The 17,462-nt window shown below is 58.4% G+C and overlaps 1 protein-coding gene across 1 annotated transcript; it reads right to left on the bottom strand.

The window, feature by feature from the left end:
- Positions 1–548: 548 nt before the first annotated feature.
- On the bottom strand, positions 549–15,674 carry PRRX2 (paired related homeobox 2). Its single transcript, XM_088525455.1, has 4 exons — positions 15,327–15,674; positions 2,172–2,356; positions 1,803–1,981; positions 549–1,102 (listed from the first exon to the last, which is right to left on the bottom strand). The coding sequence occupies exons 1-4, from the start codon at positions 15,562–15,564 to the stop codon at positions 967–969; spliced, it is 738 nt and encodes a 245-aa protein (XP_088381581.1). The 5' UTR covers positions 15,565–15,674; the 3' UTR covers positions 549–966.
- Between the last annotated feature and the right edge of the window lie 1,788 nt (positions 15,675–17,462).

Below are 17,462 nucleotides of genomic sequence, written 5' to 3'. Positions count from 1 at the left end.
CACATCTGTGAAGCTGCCGAAGGGGAGGCTGTGCCTCCGGAAGACGAAGCCTGCTTTGCCGTTGGCACGAAGCGCGGGGAGCCGCCTACTCAGCTGAAACCAACAGCTTTTTCCAATTTTCTCTTTCCCTGGGATGGTTCAATGACCCGGGGCGCTGCAGAATTGCTGGCAAATTCATCGACTCAGAGCCATGGGGGCTGTTTGGAACGGTACGGTCCCCCCGCCGTGGTTGCTCACAGGCTTGGAGATGCTCCAGCTGTCCGCACCTCTTTGGAGCAGGTAGAGATCCATAGCTTCACCCTGTGCTGACACAGGCAGCTCCTAAACGTAGTGCAGGGGGACAGCAAGGACATATCCTCACACCGTTGGCTTGCACAAGTCTCTTCAAGCGTTGCACTCCGGTGCTGTACACCTAGGCGAGCGCGTGGGTCATCCTTGGCCACGCTATTGAGTTAAGCAAGTCAGATTGCTGAGCAGTCACAACAGCCTGGAGGGAAGGGGGCTCTATACGATGGCCTCATGCAGTGTCATGATCCTCCCAGCACTGAATGCTGTCCCCACGGGAGGAGAAGACCCAATAACTCGTTGGCTCTCCAGGCAGGATACCCAAATTGGTCAAAACCAATGGTCCAAGATCCTTCCATGTTTGGAAGCAAATTCTTGTTAGCTTGGCAAGTCTGTTTATCCTCGGAGAGCGTGGGGGGTATGTGTGTGTATATATAGCCTTTATTATAAGGATGTGCTGAAAAGCAAGTTTCTAACCAAGTTTGCTCCACATGTGTCTGTAATTATGTGCCACTTTGGACTGGGACTGGCTCTACCTTCGGAAGGGAAGAGGAGAGGAGAGGTGCTGAGACATTGGATGAGTGGCACTTGGGTTGGGCGGGCGGCTGGGTTCGTCCGGGACCGGCACAGGAGCTCCACACTGGTATCTTGGATGAGGGCACCAGGGCGGATTGGCCCAAGTCAGTTCACAGTTGGCACCTGGTTCTGATGCAGGCTGAACTCTTTGGCTTTGAGGCGTAGGCTGGCGATGCTGTTGGCCATATTCACTCCTTGGGTGGGCGTCGCGGTCCCGCTCGAGCTGTAGGATGGGACAGTGCTATGAGGGAGAGAGAGGAGGAGGAATCAGATGTCAATGCCACCCATGGAGAAGCCCCAGTGCCCATGGCAGCTCTGGAGCTAAAGAGCACCACCGGCTTCGTTCATTTGGAGGGTTATTGGCAATCTGAGCTTTCCTGACCTTTTCCCAGGCCACACTGGCTGTTCTCCATTACTAGACATCTCCCATAAGAGCAGTCAAGGTTTTAGCATTTTTATGTGAATGCACTGAGTGCATGTGGGAACCCCTCAAAAAATGCGGCAGGAGGCCCTGACTCTGGGTTTTGGATGTGATGGCTGGACAGCCAAAGCTGGGAACCAAAGAAGGGACCTGTTCCTCTCCGGCTCCGAGATGTGGGAAGGGTCAGCATGGTGCCGAGTGAATCCCTCAGGAGGACTGTGCCCCTGCTCCAAAATGCTCAGACGTAGGGAAAATCTGCAGTGGGAATGTCTGCAAATCCTGTTCTGCGGTGGGCAGAGGACTCAGCTGAGGGAGCAGTGCTGGAAGAAGTTCCAGAATCAAAGCCAGGCAGGCTTCTTGGCTGATCCACGTTCATTTCTAGCTCCCCTGTCTCTCTTTCAGACCCCCAAAGCTCCCAGTGTCCTCACCAGCAGCTCAAACTGTCCGGAGACAGTTTGCCCGGAGGCCACGTGCTCCTTCCCTTCCTCCCAGTGCAAGGCATAGCAAAACCTGGACTTACCTGTACGGAGAGGTGCTTGTCCAGGAGAGATATTCTGGGGTCAGAGCAGAGGGCCGTGGGGCCATGGGCTGCTCAATGGCTGCTTCTTGGCTGTAGGATTTGAGGAGCGATGCTGATCTGTTGGCCAACATTGCCCTCTCGTTACGGCGAAACTTGGCCCTCCGGTTCTGAAACCAAACCTGGGTGGAGATGAACGTGGTCAGTGTGGCTGGACACAGAAACGGGTCGTGTGGGTTGGAGGGATGTCCCCACATCCCTCCTACCTGCCCTGACTTGGCTCCTGTTGGAATGAGGGAGGGGACAGTTCCTGTTCTTGCGTGGAGACGAGGGCAGAGGGTTTTATCTTCTCCCACACAAACCTTTGCTCACCTGGACTCGCGCCTCGCTGAGGTTCACCCTCCTCGCCAGCTCCTCTCGCACGAAGGCATCGGGGTAATGTGTCCTCTCAAAGACTCTCTCCAGAGCCTGGAGCTGGCTGCTGTTGAACGTGGTGCGGTTCCTCCTCTGCTTCTTCTTCCTCTTGGTCGCCCCACGGCTCGGGCTCAGGCTCTCCCCTGGGAAATCACAAAAGGGGCAGCTTGTGAATCAGATCCATGTGGGACCTGCTCCATGCGCACACGGCGGCCTCGGATCAGCAAGGCCAGGTCGACATTCCTTGGTAAGACTAGGGGATTTGCTCAGATAGCAGCAGTGCTGCCTGCTCATACGGGTAATTTTGCAGGGAGCAAGATACATAGAACCATGTGGATTCTGGCTATGAGAGTCAAAGTCTACTGATGGAGGCTAAGATCAAAATTCACAAAAATTGAAGAGATTTTGGTGCCTAATTAAAACCACCTGGGAGTGTGATTTTGAAATTTGGTTTTCCTAGACTTGGTTGGGGCAAAGTGGCGCTTTTACAGTGATCTGTCTTGAGCTTGGCTCTTCCTAAGGGTTTAGGTTGGGCTTTCTATGGCTGGCAAAAGAAGATGAAAGCCAAAAGGTCTTTGAGATGTTGGTCACAGCTCTCAAAAGCCAGCAGCTTCTGAAATTGTGACTGCAGCAAATCTGTGCAAGGTGATACGGGACTACAACCGGGCAGGTGCTCGTAAAAAACCTCTTCATAGCTAGGAACAAATGCTGCCATGTCTCTTGGAGATCAGCTCCTGCAGGGTTTATTTCTGGCTTTGCTGGCCCATGGAAATGAGGGTGTAGTTTGGCTTCTCACTGTTGATCTTACGCTTTCAGTCAGTCTGAGATTAATCTGCTCTTTGTCACTAATATTATCAGATCAGGTAAATTTATGGAGTCTTCTTCTGAGATACATAGTTGCCTGTAAAGCCTTTATGGGGAATACCTCTCGCTGGTTTTTGTCTATATGGAGGTACTGCTTAATTATTCTTTCCCTTAATAAAGCATCTGGATCCAATCTGTACCTACTGGTGGGAAAGCAGTTTTTGAAATTTTTGAAATGTTAATAGTTTTATGACTTTCCTCTGATTCATAGCAGGGTTATATTGGGATTTTCTGCTCTGGGTCAAAACTAGAGGCTCGGATGGCAGAAATGATTGCTCTCTGCATAGACTGGATATCTGTCTTGATACTTATTAAATAGATGTGCAGCATTTTCTGATGATAGTTGAGCAAGTAACAAAATTTACTGGAAAGGATATTAGATCTCCTGCTTCAAGACACTGTTGAGCTGGGAGGAAACTTCAGTTCCAAGATCTTCAGGGCTAGAAAAAACTATTTGGGCCTTAGTTCTGAATATCAAAAGCCTGAAAATGTCTCCAACCAGTTCTCCATCAAGTCCTTATGGTCCATTTATGCTACAGCGTATCACTGTCATGGGCTGTCCCATCCTGCTCTAAGCCAGGAGACAGACCCGGATACAAGTGGGCACATTATCCTTGGGTCTAATCACCCTCCCATCAAAGTCAGGATCCGAGTTTGTACCTGCAGAATTTCTTGCACCTTTCTCTGGAAAATGTATTGCTGGCCAATGCCAATACCGGCATCTTGGTGCCAGACGCAAGCCCATGCAGCAGCCGAAGCAGCCGAGAAGCAACGGTTAAATTTATTTCCAGCGTTGGCAGCGGAGTCATGGAAAGAGCGGATTGCTTCCCTGGCGCCGTGTTATAGCGGGGATCGGAGCCAGAGCCTGGGAGCGCTGGGTGCCTCCAGCACCGCGACCCACCGCGGGCCTGAGCGTTGGGAGGAGGTCCTGGCCCCTCAGGGACCTGCCAGCCCCCATGGGCACTGCCCCGTGTCCCCATCCATGGGTGCCCACCTGGACCCTGCGTCATTTAGCCACGGTGGGGCCGATCTGGACCGCAGAGCAGGGAAGGCATCCCAGGGCTGGGAGAGATGGCTGGGGAGGAAAGCAGATCCGGCTGAATCCCATGGGCTCATTTCAGCCGCTGGAGCCGGGCAGAGCTTTTCCCAGCCCTCCGCTTTGGTCTGTCGATCCCTTGTTGGCCATCGGGATCCCCCCGGGCTGGATACGGGCCGTGCTCTTGCACCTGGGACATGGGCACCCTTGGAGGGGGAAGGATGCCACGAACGGCGCCGGGTCAGGAATACGTTTGGGTCGGAGGCTGCCCGTTCCCTGCAGACCAGGGCTGCCCTTTGCTGTGCTTTGTGCCTAGCGGCTCACAAATAAAATTCCGCGAATTCCCTCCAGCCGGGCTTTCTGCAGCTCCAAATGTCCTGCCAGTCTCCACTTTCCAGTTGCCCCTTTTAGTTAAGCTCCTTTTTTGGTCCTGTTTTTCCTTCAGCGAGCTAACGAGCTGCTGGAGTCAAATGCAAAAGTCAAGTCACGGTTGTCCCGAGCCTTCCAGGAACTTGGGACCCAAACGGGAACCATCCTGCTGGGAAAGACCTGCGGAGCTCACAGGGCCAGCGAGGCATCCTTAGGGCTTGTGATGCCCCTGAGATCTTCTTGGGAAAACTGTGGCACAGGGCTTGGATCAGGCCAGGTTGTCACCAAGGGCACCCTCTGCCTCCCACCAAACTCAATTATAGGAACCATTTCAAGAGAGCCCTATTAAATACAAATATATTTTATAACCCCTCTTTGATTTCATTCCAATTTAAAATCCAGCTACGGGGCTTTTTCCATGAGCGATGGCTTCTCTCACCCACCCAAATTTGGCTTGAAGGAAGCAGGAGCATCCCTGCAAAGCCTGGACTGGGCTCTCCATCACAACTCCCCACCTGGAAACCCTTTTTTTGTGTATTTTCCCCCCTCATCTCCATTGGTTTCCTGCCCGGAGGCAGCTCAGCACCGGCTCTACCTGGGCAGACAGGATGGGATAACGGAGCCGCATCGTTTCCTCGTGAGCTCCGGCCTTGGCGTTCCCCATACCATGGCATCGCGGGACCAGGTAACGGCCACCGTCGTGGCCAGCAGCGCCTGCCTGACAGCTTTACAGCGTGCAAAGCTGGACCCTCCACAAAAGGCTGCCTTAATAACCAAAATCAGCCAAAACGAACACCGGGAAGCGAAGGAACGGGAAGGGACCCAGCTCCGGGCCCCCTCTGCAGCCTGCCCTGTGCTCCTGCATTTCCCCGGCACCCGCCCGGGGAGGGACGTGGACGCGATGGAGCCTGGGCTGGACGGTAGGAAACGGCCCTGTGCAGAGCCCAGTCTCACCCGTTCGCAAAGGGAACGGACCCGGCGCGGCTCCGTCACGGCTGTGGTGACTTAGCCGAGCGCAAACCGAGGTGGCTTTTCCACCTCTTGCCCTTCTTCCCCCTGTTCCCAGCGCTTTTCCATAGGAAGCGCTTGCTGGGCCGGTGCTCTCGCATTGGCCAAGGCAGGGCCCGGAGCTGGCGGCTCTCGGACGCCTCCCGCGCGCCCGCGGCCGAGGGCTCTAAATGGGCAATTTTCACTAGATTTCCACCGAGGCTTCGGGTTTGACTTACGACCTCCGTTAGCGAGCGAGAAACGACCTCCGTGCAGCCGCGGTGCAGACCCTGCCGGCAGCTCCCGGCCATTCCCCATCCCAGATCCCTGTGTCCCCGTGTCCGGATCACGGAGCTGCTTCCCCGCATCCCGCCCGAGCTCCCGCACAGCCACTCCCGGCATTGGTTTTGGATGGATCTTGCAACAATCCAGGGCCTCTTCCCTTCCAATCTGCCTCCTTTTCCATTGCGGCGCAGACCCAGCGCCGCGGGTCTTGCCGTTAAATTATTTCACACGTTCCATTTATATGGGAGCCCTTTGCCAAGGACCTTTTAAGCTCTGCATTTTTCATCCCCCTGTCTCCCCCAGCCAAACGATCAACTCTTCTGTGCAAACTACTTCCCTTCTCCTGCAAGAGCAGTTTCTTTTTCCTCTTCTTCTTCTTCTTGGGTATAATTTAAGGGTTGGAATAGCCTGGAGGGAATTAGCTGTAAATTCTTCCTAAGACAAATAAATTCAGCCCTCTAAGTTCCTATGTTTTTTTCAAACTGTTGAGAGACGTTTTGGGTTTGTTTTACTTGAAATAATGATCACGGCATATCTGACCCTCAGGCTGCGGCCAGCTCCTAACCAAATAAATAGCTTTTATTAATTAAGGTTTATCCTTTGCAAATAAAACCCCAATTTGATCTCGGCCGGCTGAATTAGCAAAAATAAACAACTGGTTCTCCGGGCACTTGATGTGGATTTAACAAATTAACGCTGGGCCTTCATCAGGGAAGCCGCAGGGTGGCGGGGGCCTTTTACAGCCAAGAAATCCCTTGGAAAAACAATGTCTTTTGCTTCTCCCATGGTTGCTCTCGGTAAACATGTGGACTCCCTTCATCCCTTCCCGTTCCCAGGGGAATGCGAGTGCTCCGGCACTGACGTCCACGAGAGCTTCACGTGCAGCATTTAACGGCCCGTGCAGCCAGGAGAAAGCGTTTCCCTTTGGACCGATCCACCCGGCAGCACTTCCCACATTGTGGATTTTCCCAGCGGCTCCTTTTTTTCAATCTGGGAAAGCACCAGAGCGGAGGGTTGCGTTAAGCTGGTTACGTTCGTCCCGTGCTCATCCCATTCCCTGGCCCGCCGCGAGCTTCAGAACAAGGGGAAAAATGCACCAAAAGAGGCCACGGAGGCAGCGCGGAGGCTCGGGATGGAGAGAGGCCGGGGGGGGTCCAAATGTGCTGAGTCCTAAGGAAAGTTTCCCGGCTCGCGCGGCGCGCATGAAAAATTTAAGAGAGGGGCAAGTCTCAGCTACTGGAGAAACATTACAGCGAAATGTTTCCGAGGATGTTTCACCTCATTAATTGTGAAAAAACTGAAACGCTGACACGTTTTTACAGGCTGCCAGTTTCGCTGGGGGAAAAGCGTCTCCGCTGAGCGGAGCGGCGAAGCCCGTGGTGAGAGCGCGGCCGAGCCCGGCCGGGGTCCCGGCCTCCCCGCACGGGCCGCCCACAGCCCCGGCTTAACGGAGACGGAGCCACCGGCTGCTCCGGGCGGCTGCCACAGGCGTCTGTCCCCACATTCCATCCAGCATCCCATCCCCACATCCTATCCCTGCATCCCGTTCCCATATCCTGTTCCCGCACCCCATCCCTCATCCCACTTTGCATCCTATCCTCGCATCCCATCCGCACCGGGATCTAACCCACAAGCTGCTCCTGACCGCTCTTTAGATTTGCTGAGGGACCAGGATCTGATCCTGTCTCTTCCCCCACATCCCACTCTGAGCAGGACCAGGTCTGGATGCCACAGGAAAGGTGGAGAATGCAAAGATGCTCAGTGCTGGCTTAAGGTCTGGAGCCAAAACCACAGAGCCCAGGGACGCCGTGGGGCCACCGCTGTTTGCACCAGGTAGAACCGGGTGTTTTTACGCCCCAAACGCTCCTCACATCCTCACAGGCGTTTGGGGCTGTGCCGAAATTTGCCCCCCTCGTCCACAGAGGGGGAGCGTGCGGCGCCGGCAGCGGTGCTGCTCCGGATGAGCCGGGAATGGAGCTTTGGCACGGGCGGCTCCTGCGTCAGCGGAAGCGTTTACGGGATTAATTGCAGCCACGTTCCCCGCGGGAGGAGGGAAAGCAGCGGGATGCTCTCGACGAGGGGACGGGGTGACAGGGGGAGCATCCTCGGCCGCAGAGCTCGTCGGCCCCGTTTCCAGCGCCGTTCGCCCGCGCTCCCTCCGCCGGCATTCCCGGCCTTCCGCGGCACCCGCAGCCCGTCTCAGTGCCCGGCGAGGCGCCAGCCCACGCGGCGCAGCCGGGACGCGGCGTAAGGGGGTGTCCCCTACACATGGCGACCCGGAGGTCCCTCCCAAGCCCCCGCTCCAAAAGGACAAGGTGGTTTCTTGGAATTTAATAAGCGAAAGCCCCAAGCGAGGCAGCCCCGTTGGCATCTGGCTCTGCAACCCAACACCGGCGCTCCAGGTTAACGCGCAGCCCTAATTGCATTAGGGTCATTGCCAAGGCACGGGGAGCGGGGCACGCGCTGAGGACGGAGCCAGGCAGCACAAACCCCCCTGCTCCCCCCCAACCCACATGCCCCGACCCTCTCCTTCCCCCCCAAACCCCAATTTCCCCTGTTTTTGGGGGGGTTCCATGCCCGGAGGGAGATGCCACCGAATCCCAGGCCCACAGCGGGGGTCCCGGGGGGACCGCGGCCTCGGGAGGCTCCCGCCCCGAGACCCCGCGGGCGCCCGGACGCTGCGGATAAGCCTCGCCAGCAAGCGGGATTGTTGTCCTTCAGTCTGGTTTTCATTTGAGGTCGGTGGCCCCTCGCCAAATTTATTGTAAAACATTCATTTTAATAAGTGGCTCGTATCTTTTTTTTCCCCTTTTCTTTTTTCTTTCTTTTTTTTGGGGGGGAGGCAGGCACTTTAACCCAGCTCCTTTAACCATTTCCACACTAGGATGGAGTCCCGCTCTGCTCCTGCCACATGTCCCCAGCATCGTCCCCATTGCTGGGGTCCCTCCTGTCCCCCAGGACCTTTCTCTGCAGAGGAAGTTTTTGCCGTGAATTCCTCATTTTTGCTGAGCGAGCATTGGTTTCACCGGAGCTTTTCCCAGCCCGAGGGGACATCGTTGGTGTGTCCCATCTCTGTGGCCATGGGCATCTCGCAAGCTCAGTCCCCAAGCCCGATCGTGTGTTCATGGGACTGGTGCGTGCAATGGGGACGCCGGCACCTCCTGGCTGCTTCCCTACAAATTCCAGTAGGATTTCAGACCTGATCGATAAATGCACCATGTTCCAACAACGGTGCAAAGTGCTTTACAAAGGGACGGCGCTCGGCAGCTTAATTTTGACGTTTGCTTTACATTGCATAAACCTCTCAGACTGCTAGCAGCGCCTCAGTTTCTTCTAATTTAAACAAAACCAGTCATTTTTTTTTAATTTAAAAATCCCCCGTGGGGTATTTACAATCCCCAAATTGCAGCCATGTGGCCGGTCCAGCCTGCAGATCCCGAAGGGGAGACGCGAGCGTGCAGGCAGCAATGCCACGGGCTCTCCTGGCCCTGGCAGGGGTGCCTGCGGGGGGATGCGCCCACCGGGAGCCCCTGTGCCCACATCGGGGATGCAGCGGATGCCCCCGGCGCCCTGGCTGGGTTTGCTCCCAGCGGCCGGGTGAGTTGTTGCTGTTTGGAGCGTTTTTGGTGTGGATAGGGGATGCACAAAGTTCCAAAAGCTGCAATGCCCTGAGCGTCTCAGGATGCAACGTGATTCCTGCCCTGCTGCAATGACCTGCACGGCTCCAGCCACCATGCAATTCACCCCCTACTCTACTGCAAAGCCCTGCATGGTGCCACTGACCCTCCTCCATCAGCGCCCCATGTCACTGGGGGTACAAGATGTCCCCTCGAGCAATGCCCGTAACACCCTGCACAGCCTCAGGTGCATTGCAGTGCACCCCTACACCAGGTGTGTTGCCCTCCACGATTCGGGGTACAATGCAACGCACCCCCGTATTGCAATGCACCCCCATATTGCAACGCACCCCCCTATTGCAATGCACCCCCACATGGCAATGCACCACCCCTATGGCAATGCACCCTCCCTATTGCAATGCACCTCGCTATTGCAGTGCACCCCCCCATTACAATGCACCCCCTTATTACAATGCACCCCGTTATTGCAATGCAGCCCCTGTATTACAGTGCCCCCCCTTATTGCAATACCCTGCAGAGCCCGGGCACGACACAGGGCAGGCAGCAGAGGCCCCTCTCCTTCCAGCTCTGCCTCTGGGATGCTCCGAGCTCGGGCCGGGCTGTTCCCTGCCCGTAGGGCCGGGGCTCTGCGGCCGCCGGGGCTCTCGCCGGGGCTGCCATGTGCTCGCGGCTCCCCCGGCCGCCCTGCCATGTGCGCTCCAGTTTCCTTGCGTGTGAAGGCTGCAGCCGCTCGGATTCAGTGGCTGGAAAGGATGGCGCCTGCACACATCTGGTTCGGAGCGCGGGGCTGGCGCCGGGCTTAGCCACAGTCTCCATCCAGAGACACACAGACTTTAATAGACTCATACAATTCGTCCTGATCTATCGCTGCAGCCGCAGCTGAAAAGCCGCTTTATTATACGCGCTCCAAAGGGGGAAGAAGGAGGGAAAAGCGGAGCGGGAGGGGGGTAGGGGGGAGGCTGGCGCTGCCGCTCCGCGGGGACGGGGAGAGCCCCGGCCCCGGCGGCCCCCGCCGCCCTCCCCGGCGCCTCCGCAGCCTCGCGAAGCCGCCGCCGAATTTGCACCTCGGGGCCGCCCGGAGCCCCCACCCCGGGGCGGGACCCGGGACCCCCCCCCGCATCCGCGGGGACAGCGAGAGGCTGCGGCAGCGCCGGGGGAGGGTCCCCGTCCGTGTCCCCCCAGCCCGGGCCGCCTTCCTGAGGGGACCTCCCAAAGGGGCATCGCGTTGGCCCCGCGACATGTTTGAGGGAGAAGGGCTGGGGTTTAGGTGCTGTTTGTTTGATTGTTTAGTTGGAATTTGGGGGTGGAGGGTGAAAGACGAGACGCTTCCACGCAGCCCCTGCGCCTGTCAGACAGGCATCTAAAAACTGCTTTGAAAACCCAAGTCAGGCCCATTTTTTCATTCCTTTTCATGTTATTTATTCTTTACTAACAGAAAGCGGCCGTTTTTCTGCCTTCCTGGCCCTAGGCAGGGCCCTGTTCTGGGGTGCAGGACCCCGACTCTGCACAGTGCCCCAGGCGGGCACCCCCTTCCTCCCTATTCCTGGGTGCTTTTCCTTGCTGGGAAAATTGACTTCCCACCCCTACCTGCCCGAGATGAAGCCCATCTAACCCCCTCGGGCACCTTAAAGGATGCTCAAGGCCACGGGATGCGGCTGAGGAGCCGGGTACCGATCTGCTCCCAGCCCCTCTGGCTCCGGGTCCCCCCAGAGCTGCTGGCTGAGCCCAGGGGGTGACGTCCCCTTTCCCAGGGGAATCCGGCCCCAGAGCTCGGCCTCATGCCCAGGGGGTTTCAGATGAGGCAGCCTCAAAGCCCTAAATCATTTCATCGTGCTCCCCGCTCCAGACACACGCCCAGGCGCTCTTAAAATGCTGATTCGCTGAAATTCACCCCTCTTGGCTGCGCCGAGTCGAAATTTCATATTTTTCCTGTGAATCAGCCCCGTTCCCTGAAATAACAGCCCAAAAGGAGAGGGGAATGCTCTTCCACTGAGCTGTTCCTGCTCGGCCGCAGGCACAGCAGCCCTGGGGGGACGGAGGGACGGACAAGGTGTCCGGCCACTGGGTCCCATCACCGCGGTGCCCTCCCGGGCTCAGTGGCAGTTTGTCCTCACAGAGGCTTCCCGATGGCACACGGAAAACCCACGTGGCCACATGGGATCTGAGACACCCTCCCCCTGCAACCCCTCCGTGATGGGATGTGCATCAAGAGGTGCCTCTGCCCCCTGCGCCCACAGCCTTTCCCAGTCGGAAAAAGGGTGGGAAGCAGCATCCCTGCCCAATGATCCCACCAAAACCCAGCTTGCTGGGGAGAAACGGCATGGGGTGTTAGGAGAAAGTGCTGTTTTTTCCCCTTTTTTCCCTCTCTCTGGAGGCAAAAACCCTCTGCAGATGTTGGAGCCAGCACTGCCAGGTCCCTCCTGCCTCCAGTGCCTGGTGTCCCTGTGGAGCGCAGGAAGGGGTCGGGATGCGGGACTGTCCGAGCTCAGCCACAGCACAACCGAGGCGGAGGCAGTCGGGGACGGGAATCCCCGCCACTGCAGCCGGGCTGCACCGGGTCACTCCCTGCGCGCCGAGGGATGCGCCGGGACGGAGCTGCCAGCATCCCCCGTGGCGCTGGGCCGGGGCGCAAGGCCCCTCTGTCCCCTCCACTTGCAGCCACCCACCCAGCACCTGGTCACAGGGACAAGGCTGCCCTAGCGCGGTGGCAGGGGAGCAAAGGGGATGCCCAGCGATGCCGCCTCTCCCGTGCCCTGGTGCTGGTGCCACCTCGGCAGTGGCAGCCAGGTGGTTTGTACCTGTCCCGTCCTCCAGCCCAGAGCAGACCTGCAAGTGGCTGCAGAGCCTGACGGGGACAGAAAGTGGCTCCTGATGGATTTTCATCCCAAAGTCCCATTGGAGCCGGTACCCGGTGCCTCTCCCATCCCCGAGCGGCACCGAAGCGAGTTCATGGTGTGCGGAGCCACCGGCCCCGGCCTGCTGGCTGAAATTACCCTCCTGCTTTATCATCTTGAGAACATTAAGGGCTGTTGTTAACAGATGTTTCGCGTTACACGTTATTTGTTAGTCTAATGAAAGGAGGTGAACAAGCTTTCAAGACCTCAGAAGTTGTGCGGAAGGTCTGAGAGGGGCGGCTGCTGCGCCGCGCTCGGAGAGGGGACACTGGGGACCAGCCCTCGCCGCCCCCGCAGACGCCCGTCCGGCGGGGTTTCCTCCTCACGGGTTTTTGGGTGCCCCGTACAGCTGCTCCAAAGAGGATGTGCCCCTGGAGCGGGCAGGACTCGAGCATCCCCCATGAGAGAGGAATGAGGGGAGAGGTCTGGTCTGCGGTACCCAGGGTGGTGGGTGAAGGTGGTCAGGAGCCAAATCCTGCTGAGCAAAGAGGAGCCCCCTCTGCATACACAGGGATTGGGGACCTGAGCATCCTCCTGCTGTGGCGTGGGGACAACCTTCCCTGTACACACAGGGTTCCGGAGGCGAAGGAGGAGACGGGCTGCGGGACATGCTCAGGTAACAGGGTTCATTTACACGGATAATAAACCCCTTTGCCAGCGACCGGCGGGGCTCAAAACATGCATCTGATGAGGGAAAAAACTGCTGGTGAAGAAGAAAATGAAAGAAAACACCGAGGGCCTGTTTCACTTTAGGATGCCCATAAAAGATAACGTTACCAGTAAAAGTTCCCTTGCTGTCATCGCATCAAGGCTGAAAACATCTCAGATGGGGAGCCGAAGGCTGCCGCTCGCCCAGGCAGGGCACGGCTGGTGTTCCTGCCTCCCCTTCTCTGCTCGGGATGGGCCTGGCCGGAGCTGCGGGAGCTCCGGAGCCCACGCTTGCACGCGCTGAGCTTCTCTCTGCCTGTCCCCTTGCCCAGCTTCCCACCAGCTGCTTTTAGCTCCTGTTATCCAGGTATTTGCCTCTCCAAGTGGGATCACTGGGAGAAACGCTTCCTCTTGCAGGGTGCCTTGTTGGAGCAACCCCAGCCCTGGCCTATCACTCCCCATCCCATGTCCTTGCGGGAGCAGGTGCCAGCAGGAAGCATCTGCCACGGTGCAGCAGTGCTGGGAGCAGCAGGGTGATGCAGGCTGGGATGAATTGCCTTTTTGGGGTGAAAAATGGGCTTGCAGGGATCAGGCAGCCCCCATGCCGCTTGCTCTGGTACTCGCATCACCCCCTGAGCCCCCTCTGAGTGGCCTGGGGGAGCAGCAGGATTTGGGGAGGGTTTTTCTTGGCTGCTTTGCAAGTAGCCCTGGGGCGTATGGTCCCCCCATACAGTCCTAACACCAGCAGCAACCTCCCCACTGTCTCCAAAGGCAACCCGAGAACCACAACCAAAACCCAAGGGAAAGGGTGTGAGAATGGAAACAACACCAAAAATACCAGATTTCATCCCAGAAATTGGTGCCTGGCCTTGACCTCAGTGCCTCCAGCCTCAAGCAAAGGGCAGGGCAAGGTGGGTCCGTAGGGGTTTGCTCAGTGGGGAAGGGGATTGTGCAGGGAAGGAGACGCGGGCGCGAGGAAGACGCAACAGCCCAGGGCACCCCCAAAGACCCCCCCCTGCAGACACAGCCCCAGCCCGGTGGGGCGAATGGTCACACTGGGTCCGTGCCCTGTCCTCCGGGATCCTCCACCCTCCGTTCCCCTCTGATGCCGCTTCTCCAAGCGGCACCCGGCTCTGGGGCTCCCCCAGGACCCCCACTCTGGGACTTCATCTTGGGGACCCTCTGAGTCCTCCAGGGCCTCCAGAGCCACAAACAGAGTGACGGAGCTGGCGGTGCAGAGCTCTGTCACGGAGCAGTGGAACTGGCGGAGAGGAGTGTAGTGCAGCGAGCACTGGAGCTGGAGCAGTGTACGGAGCACCGGAGCCAGAGCAGCGCAGCGCAGGTCACGCATCCCAGTGCAGATCACATATCCCAGTCCGGTTACACATCCCGGTGCGGTTCGCATATCAGGGTCACAGCAGCTGGACTGCCCTGGGCAGGCGGATTTGTCCCGTTAAAGACACGGGTCCAGATGTGCCCAGAGCCAACCCTATACTCCCATCTTTTATGTCCCTTTTCCATCGCCGGTGCCAGCAGAAAGGCTCATCGCAGGGACAGGATGACGCTGCTCCTGGCTCCCAGCCTGGACACCGGCGGCCGAACCAGCTCCTCTCAGCCCGGTTCCGACCCGTGGGGAGCGCACGGACAGCAGCCTGGCTCCGTCCCCGCTGACCCGGCTCCGTCCCGCTGGCCCGGGACGCTCCCCGGTGGCCGCGCAGCCGCGTATTGCCGGTACCGGGCGGGGACCCGCTCGGCCCCGGTTCCCCCGGTTCCCCCGGCACCGGCGGCTGCCTCCCCTCCCGGGGAGCCCGGGACCACCGGGGTCGCCCCTCGCCCGATGTCCCGGGGCCTGGCGGGGATCCTGTCCCTGTCCCCCTGGTGCGGGACCCTGTTCCCTGCCGCCACGCTCGGGGCTCGCGGGGACGCGGCGGCGCCGGTGCCCGCGGGCACAATCTGAGAGGGCCCCGACGGGAGGCCCCGGGACGAAGCCCGGCGGCGGATCCGCGCCCTCTCCCCATCGCCCCCGCAGACCCCAAAAGGACCGGCCGCTCCGGCACCCTTGGGTGACAGGCAAGGAAGGGGGGAGGTGACCAGCCCTCCCCGGCTATTCCCCATCGCGTCGCCGCGGACCGGGCTGCATCGGGGATGCCTCCAAAATACTCCCGGGAAGTCGCAGACGGAAAACGGCGGGGACGGGGGGGATCCCCCCTGCCTCAGCCCCCGACAGTCCCGGGCGCCCCCGAACCCCCCGATGCGGAGCTTTGCGCTTTGTCCGCCGCGCGGGCCGCCGGCTCTGCAGGACGGGGTCGGAGGGCACCCAAAATCGAGGTGCAGGGTGTGTGTGGGGGTCACCCCATCCCCAGGGCTCCGGAGCGGGGCCGGCGGGACTCACCGTCCTGGGGCGCTGCCTCGCTGCCGCTGCTGCCTCCCGACGGCTCCGGCACGGCCTTGCCGGCGGGCGGGGGGCCGCCGGGGGGGGTCCCGTTCATGCCGGCCGCCACCTCCTCCAGGTCGAGGAGGTGGCTCACGCTGAAGTTTTTCCGGCTTTGGGCATTTTCGGGCGGCTCCGGGCCGCGCACGGCGCCGGGGGCGAACGCCTTGTCCATGGCGAAGGCTGGCGCCGAGTCCATGGCTCCCCCCCCCAGCCCGCAGCCCACCCCGAGGTGCCGGGCGGCTCCCCGGCCCCCTTCTCCACCCCTACAAATAATAATAATTAAGCAGAAAAAAAATATAAGAAAAAAAAAAATCTCCGCTGCCCCGCGAGCCCGGCTCCCTCCCCAGCCTCCGTTCCGCCTTGTGCTGACGTCTGGGGAAAAAAAACCACGCTCCCAGCCCAAACTTTCTTCCCTTTGCTCTTGCTCGGAGCTCTTCAAACAAACGCCCCTGCTCGGAGCCGAGCGGGGCGGCCCCTCGCCCCCCGGCCCGGCGACCTGCCCCCTGCCAGGGGCCGCCACCGGCACCGCGGCGCAAAAACGCGGCGGGGGGGCACCAGAGAAGGAGGAAAAACGCTTCTCTTCTTCTTTTTTTTTTCTTTCTTTTTTTTTTTTTTACGCCTTCCCCATATTCCCCCCTCCCCGCCCCGGCTTAAGTGCTTCTATCAACAAGTGTAAGTGGCCGCGCTGCGGCCAGGCTGGGGGAGAACGGGGCGCAGAGGGGCTGCCACCCGCCAGCCCCCAAACGGGCTGGAGGCAGCGGGGACCCGCGGGGGACCTGCCGCCAACCCCCCCACCAGCTAGGTCACCCCCCCGGGGAAATCCCGGCTCTCTTGGCCCTAATGAGATAATTACGTCCTGTGCCGCAGTTAAAAACTCATAGGCTGCTTCCCTTGGGCTTGCAAAGAAACCTCCCTAATGAAAACCAGCCACGGCGAGAGGAAAAAGGAGTTTTTTCCTCTTTAAATATTAAACATACATATATATATATATGGGGAGGGGGAGGCAAACAGAAACTGGCGGCTGGGGCTGGTGGCCAGTGAGGGCTGGATTAGGGTTGAGGAGCCGAAATGGGAGAGGATGATGAGGAGTTTCTTCCTCTTGCTCGTGCCCCATGCCCGGCTGCACGTGAGGACGCTCTGCGTGTCCCCCGTGTCCACCTCTGCCACGCAGAATGTCCCCTGCAGCCCCCTGTGGGGAGGGCTGTCCAAAGGAGCAGGACAAGCCCCCTTCCCCCCTTCACTCGGTCCAACTTTTGCACCAACTGGTTCAAATTTTTGGCCTGAGCTCTCAGAGACCAGCCTGGCATCCTACCCCACGGACACACTTCCTGCGGAATAACCTGGAGTGGCCCCTTCCCCAAAATTTACCCCCCAAAATCACTCAGGGAACAGCCTGGCCAATCCTCACAGCCAGTGGGATCAGTCCTTTGGAGGATGCCCACATTCCCACAGGGATCTGTCCACTGTCCCCTCCCTTGGCCCAAAGGTCCCCTCAGGGCCAGGGAACATCTTGCCAGGATTATTTCACAGGGGGCCGCAGTGTCACGGCCCGACCTGCCTCCCCCCGCAGTCATCATCCTCTTCCTCCTCGTGCCCTTGGCCAGACCCAGCTCTTGAACCCATCTGGCTTTTCCAGGGGCTTTTGCTCAGCTCACGGCGTTAAATAATTAAACAGAGGGAATAATCGTCGGCGAAACCCCCTTGGGTTCGCACTTCCTCGGGCCCTGTGATTGCTGATTTTTTTTTTCGGGGTGAAATATGACCTTTTTTTATGATCAAAGGGGATCAGAGTTCCAAAGGAAAGTTTAAAAAAAAAGAAAAAGAAAAAAAAACCAAGCATTTTCTTTTTCCCAATCCTAGCGGTCTGGTAAAGTTTCTTTAGACATGCAAAGATTTACACACCTTTCTGCAGGGTGCCTTAAATTACCCTCGGACTCTTTACACATTTCCATGAGCGGAGCAAGAACAGTAAGTCATTGAGAAATTAACTGGCCTTTCAGTAATATCCCCTGTCGGCCTTTCAGAAGGGGAATGTCTAATGACTTTTTTGAAGTAGAGGTCAGGGTTTGCTTTTTTTAAATAAAACAATCTGTA

This window comes from Tinamus guttatus, unplaced genomic scaffold, assembly GCF_059628265.1.
Source record: "Tinamus guttatus ecotype Peru unplaced genomic scaffold, ASM5962826v1 Tinamus_guttatus_pri_ptg000226l, whole genome shotgun sequence".
NCBI lineage: Eukaryota > Metazoa > Chordata > Aves > Tinamiformes > Tinamidae > Tinamus > Tinamus guttatus.
Note: the sequence above shows the minus strand (reverse complement) of the source record. Positions and strands in the feature narration are given on the sequence as shown.

What these genes read in the sequence shown, in the direction of transcription:
- PRRX2 (XM_088525455.1), bottom strand. Translation starts at nt 15,564, where the DNA reads ATGGACTCGGCGCCAGCCTTCGCCATGGACAAGGCGTTCGCCCCCGGC. An exon ending in TCAGCGAGGCGCGAGTCCAG is followed by an intron (nt 1,982 to 2,171) that starts GTGAGCAAAGGT and finishes ATCTCCACCCAG; the next exon opens with GTTTGGTTTCAGAACCGGAG. An exon ending in ACAAGCACCTCTCCGTACAG is followed by an intron (nt 1,103 to 1,802) that starts GTAAGTCCAGGT and finishes TCTCCCTCATAG; the next exon opens with CACTGTCCCATCCTACAGCT.